This window comes from Juglans microcarpa x Juglans regia, chromosome 1D (assembly GCF_004785595.1).
Source record: "Juglans microcarpa x Juglans regia isolate MS1-56 chromosome 1D, Jm3101_v1.0, whole genome shotgun sequence".
NCBI classification, from domain to species: Eukaryota; Viridiplantae; Streptophyta; class Magnoliopsida; order Fagales; family Juglandaceae; genus Juglans; species Juglans microcarpa x Juglans regia.
The window spans coordinates 31814131-31833248 of record NC_054594.1 but is presented as its reverse complement, the minus strand read 5'-3'; the positions used below and the strand labels follow the sequence as shown (position 1 = coordinate 31833248).

The following is a 19118-nucleotide window of genomic DNA, read 5'->3' as shown; positions in this document are numbered from 1 at the left end:
GTACATGGCCTGCGGGAGAGATGGTGCAGCAAAGGATGGGACTCGTCGGTCACTGCTCAAAAACATTGGCCTGACATCGACAGAAACGCTGGGTTGAACGGATTTTTCAGAAGCCATTACTACTAGAATGCGAGGTAACAGAGAGATTGGTTGGAAAGAAAAAGAATTGAAAGAATAAGAATGACGGAACAATCGTAAAGCAATGAGAGCAAGTCAAGGCCCACTCCCATGTTTTATAAAGGAAGGTGATTGTCGGACTTCTGTAAATCATCACAACTAGGGTACGTGTCGCTTCGGTTTTCGAAAATGCTGTTCACGAAGCAATAGAGCTGTTTGACACCTCTTCATTAATGAGTTTGAAAAGATGTGATAATAAGATGAATCCATCATGGGGAGACGCCGTCAAAAGTAGCCGGCCCACAGGAGCTTCTCGGACAGCATAAAAACTAAATATAGTACCAGACCTTGGGAAGAGGGTAGGGTAAGTCATGATAAAATTTCCACCGTATTCGTCCGGTAAGAATTAGCAGGGTAACTATAAGGAGATTTTCCTCCAACACCTAGGAGGCCCAGCTAGGCCTGGCCCATAAATTCGACCCACTAGGAGAAGTCCCTATACATGGCCTGTGGGAGGGATGGTGCAGCAGACTCGTTGGGCTCATTAATCTGAGGTCACTTGGATAATGTCCAGTTATCGAGTACCCACCCACACAGCAGGCGTGACATGCAGAGGATCGTCAATCTACTGATAAGGAAAACATGAACGAATCGGGAGAAAGACAGACTGAGATAAGCAGGTTGGAGAACCACATCACATTTAATGGCTCTGCCACCTGGACGACATGTCACATTAATGACGCTGTCGCAGAGCCACGCTACACCACATTAATGAGATTGTCACAGAACCACGCTGCATTTAAAAGTTCTGACAAAATGAACAGTACGAGGACTCTGGACCTCGTTGTGACATGCATGATCTGCTCTTCGAATTGATAATATAAATAGTTGATCCCAAGTATAAGGAAACTCTCTTTGATCTCTAGACTTTCTTGCTTATTTACTACACTCCAAGAACACTTACTGACTTTGGCATTGAAGGCTCCCCGTCCCCTAAGCCACCTCTTAAAGCCGCATATATTATTCTTTCTGCAGGATCTGTTGTGAAGACCTGAATTGTTGAAACTTGGATTAAGGGTATGTAAAACACGATATCAATAGATAGTATTTCTCAAAACCTAAAACGATTAGATTTATAATAAAAAAAAACCGTAAAACTATTAAATATAAGGTGGACTAAGATTTATAAAAGAAAGAAAAAACCATAAATCGCGTGGGCTAATTTCATGAGTTATCTTAAATAAATTTTAAATTTAAATAAACCTCCGTCGTAGGCCAGTTGAAAACGGAAACCTGGAAACGAACAAAAAAGTGTTGAGCTGGATTGGATAAAATGGGCTAGTGCTAGACCTTTTTTTATAAATTTCTTTTCTATGTTTTGTTCGGACCAGACAACCTCAGCCATAATACGTGGATTTACGAAACTTAAGATCAATATCGTTTACGGATAATATTTATCTAAGGAAAAGTTTATTATGTCGCTCAAACGATACCGTTCGGTTTGATCGTATTTTTTTATTTATTCACCGAATGATAGAGAAAATAATTTTAAATATATTGATATATTTTTTTATTTTTTAAAAATATTTAAATATATTAAAAATATATAAAAAAAAAAAAAAAAAAAAATTTTACAACTAGCGGTCCGGCGGCTCGCCCGAGTAGCACCGCTCTTTATCTAATAACGTCATATCTGTTCGTCTCTCTCCCAATAATCGTAGTGAAACCTTTCGCGTTGATTGTTCGGAGTTCGAACGATCGAAGTTCGAGACCTCACAAATCTGTTCACTCTGGAGTTGGACTGTTTTTCCAATCAAAACACAACACGTAAGGCTAAATTTATCTTAACCAAGCGGGAAAAAACGTTGTAGCTCTCTCGTACGGACACCGCGAATGATGATCGGTCGGAGGATTTTGCAGAAGATTTCTTGGAGCTCCCGTGCGCGGTTGCTGTGGCTGTCTCCGTACGCCTCTCAAGCTATGATCCCGGCTCTGGTTGCCTCGGAGCTCGATCCTCCATTTCAACGGTTCTCCTCCTCTCGGATTGCCTTTTCTATGTCCGCTTTGCTGTCGTTTCGCTCCGCTGATAATCGAATTTATGTGTGTCCCCTGCCCTTTTACACTTAAATTAATCCCGGGGTTGTTTAAGCGTACTCTTTGTTTCTTTTGCCTCGTTGCTTTGTTAGTCAATAATAGCTCATGGCACAGTCTATGATTACAATTTAATTTTGGGTTTTTAGGTTAGTGCAATTCAAATTGCGTAGGCGCTGTTTCTTGTATTTTGTCGTTCTTGTGAGGGAATGGTGCCCCAGTACCATACATCAATTATCACGGCCTTTATGCATTGCTTTCCTGGAGAATGTTGAATGGGCGCTGACACCTCTTGGATGAATTGTAATTGAATAGCTTCCTAAACAGAAACATAGATTCTAATTTTCCAAGCTGTTGTTTTAACCTTGAATTTCAATTGCCATATTGAGGTTCTTTGCTTGATCCATTTTCCACCTGAATGGCTTCAGACCTATCCATTATTGATCTCGTGCACTGGGCTTTAGTGGTCGGAATGGGTATGTCAAGTGGTCCTCAATTAATCAAATCAATCGTGTCGATAAGTCTCAAGTCTTTGAACCGTGATACTGTAGAACTCACCCACAAAAGAAAACATCCTTTTCAAGAACTTGTTAGCGTTTCTGATGTCTCCCTTTTCCATTTTTGCAGTTCAATAGTCCACATACTGGGAAGAGATTTTGCTTTTCAAGTCATGTTTTGGCAGAACTTCCAGCGTGTGGGATAGTTGATGTACCATTAGCTCAAACTGGGGAAGGTATTGCCGAATGTGAACTTCTTAAATGGTTTGTGAAGGAGGTGAGTGAATGATGATAATGTTGCATGTTTATATCTTCTAATTTATTTGGTTGGTAAATATGCTAAAGGCTTGGTTGGAGCCGTGGATAGGTTCTGAATTTCTCTTTTTCTTCCATGTTCTATACTATTAATGCTCTTCTGGGCATTTCCAAACTGTCAGTAGGTTTTTTGTATGTTTATGGAGGCTTGTAGATGTTTGTTACAATATATATGAAATTATTAAATTTCACCTCTTCCTATCACTTAAGCTTCTGGAAAAGTTAGTAATTTAACATGGTATTTGAGTAAAAGTCAGTAGTTTCAATCATGGCTCGATATTTCACCCATATTATGATTGAGTATTTTACATGTTGCGCTCCCTTATGAGGGGGAGTTTAGCCTTTGCGTGGGAGTCTAGCCCTTTTGTGAGAGAGTGATAGAATACATGTTAAAGAGAAGTGTTATTTAGTATCATTTTAATCATATTGTTGTTCTTTCCATGGTTTCCTGGGAAATTTAAGGCTTCTTTCTCCTGTTGAAAAATGAAATTTGTCATATTCTGCACTGTTGGTGAAATAGGATAGTTGACCTCGTCATAAATTGGCTTTTCTGGTTGATTATCTATGCATTTACCTACCATCCATTATAACTAACCTAGCTAATGTTTTGAATAAGTCAGCAGAGATAATTGTTGATACGTTTACCCTGGCAGGGGGATCAAATTGAAGAGTTTCAACCAATTTGTGAAGTTCAAAGTGACAAAGCAACTATAGAAATAACTAGTCGTTACAAAGGAAAAGTTGCTCAGATTCTTTATGTTCCCAGTGACATTGTAAAGGTGAGAATTAAAAATACTACTTTTTGGAACTTAGCCTCTTTCCATTCTTATCTTCACGCAATTTATATTCAACCCTACGACTGTTTTTACATATGTAGTTTGAAAGTTTCCTGTTTTCTAAGGGGTTGCCAGAGATGCATAGGCAGTTAAATTGGCTTCAATCAGAAACTGTGTTAAACATAACAGCTAGGAATCAAGGGATAATAAAAATCACGCTTATCTTTTACTTTTTCTGGAAGAGGGTATGGAATGCTGGATTCTTTTAAGTACATTAAGTAGGTTTGAGCAAGTTTTAGAGGCATTGAGGACTTGAAAAGACAGGAAATTATCTAAACCCAGGTCAGCTTTCTCTCTTCTACTTTGATCCTTAAAGAAGATTATGATTCTACTGAAATTGCAGGTTGGAGAAACTCTTTTAAAGATTTTTGTTGAGGAAGCGCAGGTTCCAGACCTGACTTCTTATGTTCCAGAAAACCCCACTCCAACTCATGATGGTATGGAAAAAGCAGTGTCACTTGATTCAAAGCCAAGGAAAAATAACATTGGCGAAGTTCTTTCAACACCTGCTGTCCGGCATCTTGCAAAGCAACATGGTGTAGATATATATGACATCCTGGGAACTGGTGAAGATGGGAGGGTACTAAAAGAAGACGTGCTCAAATATGCTGTCCAGAAAGGAATCTTTAAAGATCCATCTGCTTCCTTGAGTGCTGCTGATGGGGGAAGGCAGTTTCTTGAAGGAGAAGAGGACCATCCCCATGTATCAGCTGACGTTGGATGGAACTATGGATATGAAGATAAGACAGTTTCCTTAAGGTAATCTTGGATGCAAAAATGAATTTGAAACTCTCCTTCAAAAGATAAGAAAAACAGAGGGACTCTCTGCCCTATAATCTGTAACATGGACAAAACCATGATAAACTTGGCAGTACCAATACTATAGAGGTGTTATAATTCACTTTTGCCATTCTTGATTTGGTTAAGGGTAGATAGGAATCGAAGCTATTGACCTGTGAAGCCTGAATCTTGCTCATCTTTTTCCTTCTAATGGATGACATGGCATGGGATTGTGGTTTCATGGATCTTCATATAAAATAAAAAGGAAAAGAAATAGTTGTTTACAAGTCTGAGTTTAAGGAGACAAATCTGACATGAAATTTAGATTCTGTAGCTGTATCAATGTGCCCACTACTCCTTATAGCTTGTTATTTGTCATCATGTGCAATGAAACGGATTCATGTGGAATGTTTGTTTTAGTAGTGTAACTGTGACAGAGTTAGGGTGATAGGCAAGCTACTTATATTTGTTCTTTCAGGGGTTTCCAGCGATCAATGGTAAAGTCAATGTCCATGGCTGCACAAGTTCCACACTTTCATTTTGTGGATGAGATCAATTGTGATGCACTAGTGAAGCTTAAAGCATCTTTCCAGAATAATAGTTCTGATCCAGATGTTAAGCACACTTTCCTTCCATCACTGATTAAGTCTCTTTCAATGGCCTTGAGCAAGTATCCCTTGATGAATAGTTCCTTCAATGAGTCATCACTTGAGGTCATCCTCAAAGGTAGACTTGCCATTTCTACTGCTTCTGTGTTTCGGATAAGAACAGCTGCTTATATAAATTGAGAAAATTGGCTGCTAATCATATTATGTATCACACGAGCTAATGTAAGAACTCTCTCTCTGTATCTTCGAGACATTTTCACTCCACTTCATACTCTAGGCCATTATTGTATATGTAAAAGTGTTTCTTTTCATATGGATTTTCTGGATATAGGACTTCAAAATTAGTGTTGTGAATTATATAAACTTTTCTTTAATTGAGTTTGCTTATTTATATGGTTAAGGCTGGTATTAGGCAAGATAGTAAGTAGCAAATCATGTGAAAGTGTTTTTATAATTCCATTAGCCAAAAACAATGATAAATATACTGTGAGTATTTCACGGGGTTGATACGAAACAGGCAAAATTTTCACTATTCACCATACTGTTCTCGTTGAAATCCTCCCAGTGGCTCTAGCACCACTCAAAGGGTAATACTTTTATAGTGAATATCCTTAGGCGCTTATCTTGATTGCTCCAAAACAAATTGGAATTATTGAGACTCAAAAGGGTTACAAATAATTTCATTGCCTTTGTTCAAGGTTTGATGCAAGTTGTCTACTTGTTTATTATCATAGGTTCTCACAATATTGGAATTGCCATGGCTACTCCGTGTGGTCTTGTTGTACCAAACATAAAGAATGTCCAATCGCTTTCAATTTTGGAGGTTAGTTTTGTGGAGCTTCTTAATTTTACTTCTTTTCCATTCTACATTATTGAAGTGTGAACTTTTTATTCTTCCCACATTCCTTGTTGGTTTCTCCAAGAAACACAGACCAGTGGGAAACATGATCTTTTGCTTGAAACTCTGCTATAATTACATTTAGTAAAATTCCATTTCATTATAACCACTGTCTTTAATTTTTTCGTTACTTTACAAAGAAGAGAAAGTTGATTGTCCATCTCATAATCAGCAACTAAGGCAATGAAGTGTTACATTTTCTTTAATGCAATGGTATATATTTTATTGTGCAAACAATTTTGTTCTATATATTTTACATATATAATAGTTTTTATCTTTTTGTACTCACTAGCAATAGATTAATCGGCAGCAAATGTCCATAGTATTTGCAATGCAATCAGGATATATTTGGGTTCTAAACCTCCTGATTTAACATATCATTTATTGGCTTATCCACCCTAAAATCATGGTACTCAACAAATTGCTTGAATCAGTGAGCAACTATCAATTGATGATTTGCGAAGGCAACAGAGGCAATTTGCTCGACAGTTGCTTCTGCTGGCATCTCATGCACTGCTGTGCTACTGCTTCTTGGGCTATTGCTTGCTTTGACTATAGGATTTAATTAAGGAAACATAACATGCGGGTTTACTTTTTAGATTGGAAATAGTAACTTTGAAATATAGGTTATTGCAATAGGTTGCATTTACTCCCCCAAATGGGTTGCTTTTTGGTGGTCAATGTCCCAATATAATCATATATATGTGCAGTTAATGATGGCATAGTGCCTAATATCTTTTCTTCTTCTTCTTACTTCCTTAAACCCGTCATAATCCCATGCTTTACTTTTTGATATTCATATTTCCTAATGTGATTTATAGATAACAAAGGAACTATCTAGATTACAACAATTGGCACTGGGTAACAAGCTTAATCCTGTGGATATTTGTGGCGGAACAATTACGTTAAGCAATATTGGAGCAATTGGTGGAAAATTTGGTTCTCCACTCCTCAACTTGCCCGAAGTGTCCATTATTGCAATTGGCCGGATTCAGAAAGTTCCACAATTTGCAGATGATGGCAGTATATATCCTGCATCAATCATGACTGTAAGCAATGAGTTATTCATCTGGGTTTCACTCATATCTCAAGAATTAATATACTATAAGACTGATTGCCTACGCCTAGAAAACTCAAGATACTTTCTTACAAAATGATATCATTATAAATCACAGCATACACATTGTTCAATTATTTTACTGAAAGGGAAGGAAGAGATTCTTAATTTAGATATGTTTTTAGATTTATGGTCTTAATACATGAGTAATGCTAGGTACAAGTTCCAAATAGACAAGTCTCTTGTGAGCCCTTTGTAAAAAATGGGTCTCACTAATAAATAATCGTTTTTTTTACACTTTTTTTGAAGTAGAGTCCACTTTTTTACAAATTCAAGCCTGTTTAGAACTTGTACAAATCATTTCTCTTAATATAGGCATTGTAATTATTGTCCCTTTGCCACAGTAGTATATATTATGTAGTTCTTTAGCATATACAGATTGATTATGATTACAAATAACCGAAATAAATTGGTATTTGCCTATTTGATATAAATAAGTGTTTAGTAACTATTGCTTTTGTGCTTAACATGTAATGAGCCTTTTGGTTTTGATAGATGAAATAATGTGTCCAATCTGAACGGTATTTTCCTTCTCAGGTTAATATAGGTGCAGATCATAGAGTTTTGGATGGGGCAACTGTTGCAAGATTCTGCAATGAGTGGAAACAGTTTATTGAGAAACCGGAGCTGTTCATGTTACATATGAAATGATATGTCAAAGAAACTGGAATTAAGATTCATTCAACTTAAATTGGAAACAACTCCTGTTCTTGTCTGAATATTGAGCAGTCAAGTCAAAATGTACAGCGATCCACAAAAATAAGTTTCTATGGCATTTGCTACTTTGTTTAAAAAAGGGAACAAATAAGGGTGGACTGCAGTGGTGTTGCCATTGTTGCTGCTTGAAAGATCACAAGAAGTTTCTCTATATGTTCAGCTGGCTTTCTCTATGCTTGTATCTTAAAGGATAAAAAGCAGCCAAAACATCTTGTTCAAAACTCACATTAAGGCCCTGTTTGGTTGTTAAACTCAATTAAGTTCAACTCAGTTTAATCTAATTTTAAGCTAAGTTTAACATTCAAACACCAACTCTTAAATTACTAAACTTATCTCAACTCAAAATCTCTTTACACTTGGGATTCACAACTTTTTTCAATTTCTCATAAATACATCTAAATTTATCTTAACATTCAAACACATTTAAACTCATTCTACCATCTCAACGCACTATTATTCATAAAGAGCTCAGCTTAACTCAACATTCAAACATAGTTTTACCTTATTTCTTCAAATTTCAATGTTGCTTTCCTTGAATGATTTTGGAAACGCTTTTGAGATATCAAATGTTTTTGGCGACGAACACATTGGGATTGTCTTTGTCTTGGGTCAGGCGCTCATTTTAATTCATGCACAATATGAGCTAGAGTTCTACATGTGATCATGGGCCTAAAGCCCAAATAGCCAATAGTTCCCGTTCTGATTTGGGCAGGTCTGGGTTTGCATTGTGGGCCCAAGTAAGATAATTATTATTTATTTCAGTACCTGATACATGACAAAATCATTTTGTTTATTAAAAAAAAAAACAATCATTGGCCCAGCCCAACACAGCGACTAAAGTTGACGGAGACAGAAGCTGAGCCAAGGGCGTTGGTTTCTGACATTTCTCGTAGGCTGCTTGAAGTTGTAGACGTATAGGTGAAAAAAAAAGAGTGTTTTGGGAGATGGCAACGGCGTATCAGCAGCTATTGAGCGTGGGCACTAAGATCGTCGCTGTGGGCAGAAACTACGCTGCTCATGCCAAAGAACTCGGCAACGCCGTCCCCAAGGTCTCCCCTCCATCCCTTTCCTTTGCTCTCTTGAATTGAATTAGACGTTGTTTTTGTTAATAGGAGCCGGTTTTGTTTCTGAAACCCACGTCGTCCTACTTGGAAAATGGAGGAACAATCCAAATCCCCCACCCCTGGGGGTCTCTGGATCATGAGGTCGAGCTTGCGGTCGTGATCGGCCAGAAAGCTCGCGATGTTCCTGAGGCCACTGCCATGGACTTTGTTGCGGGTACCTTCTTAAATTCAAACCTTCTATGTATTCGTAAAACTTTATTTTTCTGTAATTGGATTTTGCATGAACCAATAAATATTTTTTTTTATAAGTAAAACCACTAAATAATTTTTTTTATTGATTTTTTATAAGTAAGAAAGAGTAAAACCACTAAATATTATGATCACAATTTTCCTAATTTTCTACAAATTTATTTATCTGCATGATTATTTATTGAATTCTTCTACTTTATGGAGTATGTTTTTGTTTTGATATTTTTTTTAAATCAAATAGCTTAACGTTTCGGTGACCCAGGATACGCTCTGGCACTGGATATGACTGCCAGGGAAATTCAAGCTTCTGCGAAGGTTCGCTTTTCGATCTTGTAAAATATTAATTAGGAGTAGGATCTCTAGAATTTCATGGATACTCTAAGGGAGAGCTCTCTGAATCATAGAGATTATTGTTAGTTAGATTGTTCCTATTTTAACACCCCTTCATGCAATTCTTCATTGACTGAGTTTTAACGTTCTTAGTGCTATTAGTTCTTTCTTTACTGGTAATTGGATGTTTAGTATTAAGAAAAGTTTGTCACATTTTCATGTGGATGAAATGAATATGATAGTCGAATTTTTGCCACAAGCATGTTTCATAGTAAAAAGTAATATCGTGGCAGCCAGATTTAGGTAGTCAATGGGATCCCACATTGGAGAGAGTTTTTTATGGTTTATAATGGTTTCAATGAGTTCTAATTGTTATAGTGACTAGTTCTTTCAGTGTTACCAGATTGTAGATAGCCAGGGTGGTGTTTTCCACGTTGAGATAAAAAGTTCTTACGGTTTAGAATGATTCCAATGAGCTCCAATCATTGGCTAGTCCTTTTGGAGTATAAGCCCAAATGCGGCTTGAGCTTTCTTTGGTCATTACAATAAAAAGTTGATGCACGCTTTAAAGAGATTTAGTAAGATTTTATGTATTCCTTTACTCTTGCCACAAGTTGGATGCAAATCTAACAGAGTTGGAGTGTGAGCTTAGTAAACTGAGAATGGCATGAGGCTGTTGCAGAATCTTTTATTTTCTTACAGGATTAACTCATGCAGTTTCACATCCATGTACTGCTTCCCTCTTGCATTCAGATAAGCTTATGTCGTTTTTTATTACTTAATGTGGTTTCTATTTCTTGGTAAATGTGCCAGTCTGCAGGTCTTCCATGGACAGTAGCTAAAGGGCAAGACACCTTTACCCCAATCAGTTCAGTTGTGAGAAATGAACTTTACTTTTTTCAATTCCTCTCTTTCTGCTGATATTGTTCTAAATTGGATCAGAAGTTATTTGAGATCAAACACGTGCACTCAGCACATGCGGAGATGAGAAGTTACTAATACATATATCAGAAAGAGAAATGATATTTGCAGTCATAGAGTGCGCAAGTACCGCATACTACTTTTGAAAAAAGTGAGTAAATATGGGATCCACATGAAAAATTTAATTTAATGGAGGACTCTACTCTTTTTCAAAAGGAGTGCGCAGCGCTTGCACAATCCATGATTGTATGCATTACTCTTCCTCCATGAACTTTTGCACTTTCTTATTTGAATCTCCAAAATATATATGCAGCTGCCCAAGGCAATGGTGCCAGACCCTGACAACTTAGAATTGTGGTTAAAGGTTCAAAATCTTCATTCTTGAATTTCTTTTTTACTTCACCAAATGCTTAGCTTCTAGTCATTCCAAATTACTTCAGGTTGACTGGATTTGGCTCATCACAGGTTGATGGAGAAGTACGACAGAAGGGCTCAACCAAGGATATGATGTTTAAGATCCCATTTCTCATTAGCCATATTAGTTCTATCATGACACTTCTGGAAGGAGATGTCATACTAACAGGTATTGCCTGGTCATTGTTTCTGCTACAGTTATTGAACTATAATTATTTAAACAATATCTGTGGAATTCTATTTCCTGACTGAAATTGAGATGGTGATTAACAACTTATCCCTTTATATTGAAATTGTGCAGCTCAAACCTCATTTTTTTTTCTTTGGCATAGTTCAAACCTCATTTTGAAAACTGATGCTATTTGTACAAAAACATGCATGAAAAGACAAAAGCACTTTTAAAAGCATAGTATTTTAATATCAAGAATAATTTTCTCTGTTCGCACATGTTTCCATCCTAGTTAACAACTGTTTTTGACAAAGGAGTAAACAGACACTGAAGCTAAAATGAGGTCGAGTTAAATTTTTTAACATAAGTAATAATGAATGGTAGCTCCTTGGTAGAAAGTGTCATTTACCGTGTCTTTTGTTCTACTGGAATTTGGAGATCTTTATATGTAAGTTTTAGTTTGGATGGTTAAGATTGCTCGTTAAATGACCCATACAGAAGATGATATTCTATTCTTTTATTCATGGGAGTGGTTACTAACAACATGTACTGGTAGCATCTCATAGTTATTGGTATACAGGAGGCGGATGTTTAGGCTCACCTTGAATGTCGTAGAATTGATTTTATCAAGACTTTAGAAACCGTGTAAAATGGAATGATGTGTTCTTATCATAAAATGCTAATGCCGACTTATCTGTATATATCACAAACTTGAACAAAACGTGTTGCAACAGAATGTTAATCTTCTTTAACTTCTTATTAGCTTACTAATCCCTTTTTACTTTTGCACAACGTAACTTTCCTTGTCACATTTTCTTGCAATAGTTTTCCTTGAGCTGCTCTTATTGCAAAGACATTTTATGCCTTTAAAAGTAGCTGTATTGTTATTTAGAGTACCGCAGCCAGTTCTGGTACTAAAATGATGCCATGGCATGATTTCTGCTTATCATGTTTAAAACCAAGTTGAATTTCCCACCCCCCCCCCCCCCCCCCCCCCCCAGTACAAAAACGAAAGGTAAATATTTTTCTGAGTTATCAACCTCTCTAAGACAAGAATGTAGAATGAGGTCCCAATCATTGTGTTGTTCATGCTGTTTGTGCAGGCACTCCCCAAGGCGTCGGCCCGGTGAAAGCAGGTCAAAAGATAACCGCTGGCATAACCAACCTTCTGGACGTTTACTTCAATATTGAAAAACGGAAAAAGCTTGGAAGTTCTTGATCACTCCCAGCAGCAGCCATTATCCCTCTGTGACTCACCACATGAGGGCTGACTCAGTTGTTAGTTTCATTCGCAGCCGTTCACATGAGGGCTCTTTTTCTTTTGAAGGTGTTCACAGGACACACCATTTGAACACTTGTTTTGAAAGACAACCAAAAAGTTAAAAGGGTCCGAAATAAATAGTTTCAGAAAGCAGAATAATTACCCATTTTCTCTCGTTTTATATGAATGAGTGGAACTCACCAATGTTTAGCAGCTTGTGCATTCTGCTCCCCAAAATGAAGACAAGCACTACCACGGTTTATAATGTTTGCCTTCACCAATTCACATACATGGAAGGGCGCAGTTTTTTCCAACACACGGAAGAGTGCATCAATTGATTGAGATGGTGATTGTCTTTGCTAAGCAAAATGACAAGAAGGGTAATTAATTTGTTAATGCCAAAAATAGTACAAAAGGCCAGAATGAGAGAAAGAGTCATTCCTGATTTCTAGATATGGTGTTGATTTGGGCCTCAATGAAGCGAGAAGCTCATAGTGGTGATTAGAGGTGTCGATATAGTGCTCATACGTGCATCCGCATCTATAACAGTAAATAGAAAAAGAATATTAAAAATGCAAATAGAAATGGAGACAGATTTATGTGATTAGTCCAGGGTCTACGTCCATGGGTCGTTTGGAGGGCAAATCCACTATAATATAAATATTTTACAATATCTTATGGTCTCTCATTTATCTATGTACAATGTAAATTCGAAATCTTTTTTTCTGGAAAAGATAATATCCTTAAAACTCTCGTCTTTAGATTGAAGATCATTTTGATCCGATCATCTCTTTTTTTAGAGGCCCTTGAGAGTGGTGAGGAATGGCATCTTTTATGTCTCCTCACCCCTTGCATGTCTAACTTCCCTTCTTCAACTTTCTCATTTTTTCCGTCAATTTTTCTTTTTTTCTTAGAGACTCTTCTTTTCCTTTTTGTCTTGTACCCTTTCTCCATTTTCTCACTTGCATCTTAATGATGGTTCTTTGATGGGCTTGGTTTGGTATATCTAGACCTGCTATTTTTATCCCCTCCATAACCACTCGAAAGTCAAACCTTTCACATTATGTTCGCAAGTGGAATTACCAAAATACCTTATATTTTATACCAAACAGATATTTATCTATTTTACTGAAAATGAAAAGGATTCAAAGTCCCAAGCAAACTAATTCCTTGATATGCATATAACTACAAATCAAACCAAATTAAACATTGTAGATTCATACAAGTAAGGCTTAGAAAGTTACAGGAAATATGGCCGGCCGACACATTAATTTATTGACATGTGTAGAGTATCAACTACTTATTGCAGAAAGGCAGAGCAAACACACTGACAGCCCCACAACACAAATAGCCCAGATCAGAGAACAAGAAGCCAATGAGCCAACATCAGAGTAGGTGGGGTGTGAAAACGCAGATCAGAATGTCTGAAAGAAATCATAAATGTGTTTGGTGATCTCATCAGGTCGCTCCTCGTGGAGAAAGTGTCCAACTCCTTTCACTACAATTACGTCCTGCAGAAATGGCACGTATTTCTTGAACCCACCCATATGTATGTATTCCTTGGTGCCTGGAGCGTTATAGGTCAGGTCAAGGTCTCCAATAATGAACTTCGCCGGAACTTTTACTTGGGTCCCAGTCCACGGGGCGGTGAGTTCCCAGTTTCTGCAAAGAGCGTTGTTCACAAGAAGTGTGAGAATTTAGCCTTGGATCTGTAAAGAAGACTGTTTTCTCAATGATTCTATTCTATTAACTTGAGAGCCCACAATTGGATCCATTCACTGATATGTCTAAAAGATAATCTATATGCAAACCTCCCAATTGATACATCCAATGCACTGGTCATGCGAAAACCTTTTGCATCAGCTACTATAAATATATAGCTGTTGTTGCATTACATACATACATACATACATACATATATATATAGAGCCTGCAAAATTCAGCCAAAGTTTGAAGGTAACGTACAGGTCTAAATTTCTGTAGTAGTTGACAGACCCGGTGAAGCCTGTCTTCTCATATTTGCAGGCATAGTAATTAACGTCTTCCTCAGACAACCAAGAGGGCAAGACAATTGGAGTGTCTGGTGGAGGAGGCACAAAGCCTTTACCTTCAGGAAAATAAACGGGACCTGGATTCCGGTACGTTAGAAACTCCTTGAGAACAGTTGCAGTACCCCTCTGGGCAAACTCAGCTTCTATATCTCCAGGCTCCTACCCACAGTATTGTATAATAAAGCAACATGTCCATTAATTAGTATATACCACAATGTTCTTAAATTAACGCACAAAACACATTACTCATGATACAGAAGTCCATCACATGCATCAGCTAATATTAAAAAGTATTGAAATTTTAATATATTCTTTTTATAACCATAATGTCAACTGTATCGTGTTATGATCAAACTAGCTTATTAAATGACATCGCACATGATTAGAACAGCTAATACTTAATCCAAAAGCAGAGACTACGTGTACTTGTAAGAGCAAATGCTTCTGAATTAGATCATCATTTTCTAATTAATGTCAACTCATGTATCATCATGTGTTCTGCTTATATAATTATATATATACACACACACATATATATATATATATATATGTATGTATGTATGTATGGCATCTCCGGCATATGACAAGAACAGTTCATACCAATCAAAAACAGATTGCGCGCGCCAAAGTTGATAAGAATTGGTTGGCTTAATTCCTTCATGACTAGGCAAAAACTACATGCATGTTGATCAAGAAAAAGCATTGCTTCTGCATTAATTTTGTTGATAAAATATGCAGGGTCAAAAGTGACGCCTTTTTTCTCTATAATTTTCCTAACCAGATTTCAATATCCTCCCCTTTGATGATATTGAATCCCCATCATGTAGGTCATGCCTAGACAACAAAGACTGAAGAACCTACTATAAAGAAACTGCCTATAAAAGTTTTCTAAACTTCATCCTGGAAGAAGATTAGCAAGGCGTGTATGAGGGAATTCATTCCTATTTGCGAAATGCTTCGCCGAAACAAGTGGCAAAAGCTGTCTTTGACTGTTCAAAGAAACACTTGATATTGATAATTTCTTTTAAGAGAAATTCTACGGCCACCAAAATGATCTCATAAAGGTAAAATTATAAATTAATATAATTTCATATGATATATTAGATCTATTTTATAATAAAAATAAATTTACAATCTAACGTACCACATCAAATTAAGTAAATTTATAGATTTACTTTACGAGTTAAACCTTTTTTTTTCTTTTTTAATGATTTTTCCAATGCATGGTCAACAAACCGAAAAGCTAAACGCCAGAAACGGGGACGGGTGACAGGAACATCACCAGGAACATCACCGGATCTAATGAGCGAAGCAGACGAACATCAAAAAGCTTATTGATTTAAGAGAACTAATATTATTTATTAGCTTGGATGCATGACTTTTCCCTGAGAATATACTAATTTAGTCAGTTCATTATATTAATCTTCTCTAAAGCAAGGGGAAACTGAGAAAGGGAGATAAATAAATCAATCAGAATTTTTTTTTTATCGGTCACTATTTATTATCTTACATTTTATATTGTATAAAAAATACATCTACACTTTATATATGAAAAATACGCCTTATAAAAAAGTTATAAGTACAGAGTGTGAAAATAAATACTAGCTTATGAGTAAAATTTCTCTATTAACTAACGATATATTGTACATGAGTGCATACTGTACAAATAATTAAAAACTTACTAATCATTCTCACACATTACCCATAAAAATTTTTTATTTTTTTATATTTAGTTTTTAAAATATTTTTAATTTTATTTTTCTTAAAATTAATTAAATTCTTCTAATTATCATTTATATACCGTACATTTAATAAAAGAAATGCGCCCCGATGGATGATAAATAGGCTTTTCCAGAAATTAAACAACCCGACACGGAGCAGACCAAACCCGACAATGACATGCGAGAACGATCGACAAGCTACTCAATTATTTGTTTACAGACACAGAAAAAAAAAATCATAAGAATTTTCTAAAAATAATATCAATATAAAAATAATATTTCTGGTGTAATTTTAGCTGCTGCTGAGACTCGGATTCAGAATTCACAAGTACTCTCGGGAAATTCACAGGGCTATATTGAGAGTACTTGTATTTCTTCGTACAATCTTCTTCAAACTGTGGGACGAAAAAATCACTGCTAAAGTGCTAATATTTGGAGATTACGGGAAAAAAAAAAAAAAACGAGTATTATAAAGAAAAATGAAGGTCACTGTGCGTGCTCATATGACGATTAACAGGAGAGTTTGAGAGAAGATAAGCAAATCATGATATTCATGAAGCAAAACCATAAAGCCCACCCAACAAAATAAATGAATTTTCAAAGCACAGAGAGAGAGAGAGCAAACAGAAAAAAGTTATACACAGGTTAAAAATGAAGAGAACCTGAAATCTGCAAATGTAATAGTCATTTCCGTAAAGAGCTCTCAAGGACTCTAGAGGCTTCCTTTTAGGGTTCCTGGGACTAAACACCACGCTCAAGTTGACCAGAGCCTTCACCTTGTCCGGCCTGAACAGGCACAGGGCCCAGGCGATGAGCGCGCCCCAATCGTGACCCACCACGAAGACCTTGTCCTGGTCGGCGGCCACGGCGTCGAGGAGCGCAACGAGGTCGCCCACCACGTGGAGGCTTGTGTAGCTCGTGGGCGATGCCGGCGCGTCCGTGTCGCCGTAGCCACGGAGGTCCGGAGCCAAGGCTCGGAAACCGAGGGAAGCAAATGCTACGATCTGGTGCCGCCACGAGTACCAGAGCTCGGGGAAACCGTGCAGGAAGAGAATCACTGGGCCCTGGCCTTTCTCTGCTATGTGCATGTTTATGCCATTCACGTTCAAAACTCTGTGCTCTATGCCTTCCATCTCTCTCTCTCTCTCTCTCTCTATAATAGTGGCTGAAAGACTACTGTTTGCTTCCTAAGAAACATAAAAGGAAAAAACGACGGGAGAAGTTATAAGCTGGAAAGGTCGGCGACCGGACGTTAATATGTGAGCAGTGATGTACTTAAAGTCTAAAAACATGTGACGGGGGGAAAAAACAAACTAACTGGTACAACTGAAGATGGTGAATTGTGGGTGGGGAAGACTACTCAAGATAGCGGAGAATATAAATAAGTCTTTATCAGCGCATACAATGCATTCTTCATCTCATCCACTAAAATATATTATCAAAATTTATTTTTATTTTATTTTATTTTATATATTAACTTTATATATCAATCTATCTATTTTTTGATCGTATCATTTAAATATTATATTTTTTATATTTTTTATTAATTTTAAATATTTTTTCTAACTATTAATGATATTCTCATATATTTTTATATTTACAATATCTTCTCATATACAATATCATATAATTATATCTTATTTTAAATTAATTCAAATTTATAAATTAAATCAAAATATAAATTAATTGAAAAAATAAAAAGAATAGATTATATAATGAAAGTATTCTCAAATATATTATGAGAATATTCATTCTCAATAATTATATAATGTGAATAAAGAGAGTTGAAGAAATAAGAAACTTAGCAAGGAGAGGAAAGAGAAATTAATTAAAAATGTTTACAATATGATGAACAATGTTCTCTACATTTAGAGGTTTACTGTAGCAGAATGTAAGTATCTTTAAAGTAGAAGATCTAATAGAGGGCGCTTTTGAGAGTATTTCTTTATATTTAAAAAAATATATATATATTATAAAAGATCCATTGAGAGTGCTTTAATTATAAGAGTAGTGCCATAATATAAAAGATCTCTAAAAAAAGAAAATTTATAAATTATTGTATCAATTTGTCATATTAATTTGAATTTAGTTTTACGAATTCTCTTTATAGTTAAAATATTTCTCTATAAATATTATCACCATGCAACTTTCTATTGAATCGAAAAATATGGTAAATAAAATTTTAAAATTTTTTTAAAAATATGGAAATTGTTTTTCAAAAAACAATACATGAAAAATGATGCCATAAATGGAATTCTTTTGGACCCTTATTTGAAAAGAACACGTTTAGATGCAAAATTGCTAACCTTATTTTCTATTGATTTATGTAAAAAAATTATTTTACACTTTTATTACCATATATGATTCTACGTAATAAGTTAGATCTACTTTAAACTTAAACAAATATTTTAATTAAATATATCGGAACAAACCACGTGAATTCATAAATTTTAATTGTGTGATATTTCTTTGTAAGCCAAGCATTTGTCTTTTATAATTTGTATTTCTCTCTCTCTCTCTCATGCTTGATGTCTTTCCCTTCGCTTATATTGATTGCACACTTATTTTATAAGCATTGCACTCTAATATTTATATCATTCTCATGTTGATGCAATAAAAAAGATAAAGAAAAAATAAATTATCATTTATTGCAAATATTGAAAAGTACAAGTATATTATTGGTTTTTGGTTATCCTTATATAATTTATTTTACTTTATGTAACAAGGAAAATTACATTTTATGTATTTAAAAAGATAATTGAAAATAATGTTCTCAAGACAATTCATGTTGTTTGTCTTCATTAGTGTGTGTGTGTGTAATATGTATTAATTACAAAAAGACAAATTAAGTTGGTTTTGTTAAAATTTATGGATAAAATTATAAAATACAATTTATATTATCAAAATTAATTAACTCGTGAGCAATTAAGTTCGGACTTGTTCAAAATATTAATAATTAATA

General features: G+C 35.7%; 3 protein-coding genes across 4 annotated transcripts; 2 read left to right on the top strand and 1 right to left on the bottom strand.

Moving 5' to 3' along the window:
- The first annotated feature begins 1790 nt into the window (after positions 1 to 1790).
- LOC121234339 (lipoamide acyltransferase component of branched-chain alpha-keto acid dehydrogenase complex, mitochondrial) lies at positions 1791 to 8145 on the top strand. 2 transcript variants are annotated; one of them, XM_041130250.1, is made up of 8 exons: positions 1791 to 2217; positions 2836 to 2982; positions 3674 to 3799; positions 4200 to 4615; positions 5115 to 5362; positions 5979 to 6067; positions 6964 to 7191; positions 7797 to 8145. In XM_041130250.1, exons 1-8 carry the CDS (start codon positions 2011 to 2013, stop codon positions 7908 to 7910), a joined length of 1575 nt encoding a protein of 524 aa, XP_040986184.1. In that variant the 5' UTR covers positions 1791 to 2010; the 3' UTR covers positions 7911 to 8145. The 2 variants fall into 2 exon arrangements, with proteins under 2 accessions (XP_040986184.1, XP_040986191.1); XM_041130257.1 differs by lacking the exon at positions 6964 to 7191 and having other exon boundaries at positions 1797 to 2217.
- A 660-nt stretch (positions 8146 to 8805) lies between these two features.
- On the top strand, positions 8806 to 12550 carry LOC121255701 (probable acylpyruvase FAHD1, mitochondrial). The gene is made up of 7 exons (XM_041156188.1): positions 8806 to 9025; positions 9089 to 9254; positions 9552 to 9604; positions 10433 to 10495; positions 10854 to 10904; positions 11006 to 11123; positions 12227 to 12550. The coding sequence occupies exons 1-7, from the start codon at positions 8921 to 8923 to the stop codon at positions 12340 to 12342; spliced, it is 672 nt and encodes a 223-aa protein (XP_041012122.1). The 5' UTR covers positions 8806 to 8920; the 3' UTR covers positions 12343 to 12550.
- Positions 12551 to 13531: 981 nt separating this feature from the next.
- LOC121255693 (epoxide hydrolase A-like) lies at positions 13532 to 17475 on the bottom strand. The gene is made up of 3 exons (XM_041156179.1): positions 16819 to 17475; positions 14350 to 14594; positions 13532 to 14046 (listed from the first exon to the last, which is right to left on the bottom strand). Exons 1-3 carry the CDS (start codon positions 17287 to 17289, stop codon positions 13800 to 13802), a joined length of 963 nt encoding a protein of 320 aa, XP_041012113.1. The 5' UTR covers positions 17290 to 17475; the 3' UTR covers positions 13532 to 13799.
- Positions 17476 to 19118: the final 1643 nt, after the last annotated feature.

What these genes read in the sequence shown, in the direction of transcription:
- LOC121255701 (XM_041156188.1), top strand. Translation starts at nt 8,921, where the DNA reads ATGGCAACGGCGTATCAGCAGCTATTGAGCGTGGGCACTAAGATCGTC. An exon ending in TGCCATGGACTTTGTTGCGG is followed by an intron (nt 9,255 to 9,551) that starts GTACCTTCTTAA and finishes TCGGTGACCCAG; the next exon opens with GATACGCTCTGGCACTGGAT. An exon ending in AAATTCAAGCTTCTGCGAAG is followed by an intron (nt 9,605 to 10,432) that starts GTTCGCTTTTCG and finishes TAAATGTGCCAG; the next exon opens with TCTGCAGGTCTTCCATGGAC.
- LOC121234339 (XM_041130250.1), top strand. Translation starts at nt 2,011, where the DNA reads ATGATGATCGGTCGGAGGATTTTGCAGAAGATTTCTTGGAGCTCCCGT. An exon ending in GATAAGACAGTTTCCTTAAG is followed by an intron (nt 4,616 to 5,114) that starts GTAATCTTGGAT and finishes TTGTTCTTTCAG; the next exon opens with GGGTTTCCAGCGATCAATGG. An exon ending in AATCGCTTTCAATTTTGGAG is followed by an intron (nt 6,068 to 6,963) that starts GTTAGTTTTGTG and finishes TGTGATTTATAG; the next exon opens with ATAACAAAGGAACTATCTAG.
- LOC121255693 (XM_041156179.1), bottom strand. Translation starts at nt 17,289, where the DNA reads ATGGAAGGCATAGAGCACAGAGTTTTGAACGTGAATGGCATAAACATG. An exon ending in ATTACATTTGCAGATTTCAG is followed by an intron (nt 14,595 to 16,818) that starts GTTCTCTTCATT and finishes TACTGTGGGTAG; the next exon opens with GAGCCTGGAGATATAGAAGC. An exon ending in TACTACAGAAATTTAGACCT is followed by an intron (nt 14,047 to 14,349) that starts GTACGTTACCTT and finishes CGCTCTTTGCAG; the next exon opens with AAACTGGGAACTCACCGCCC.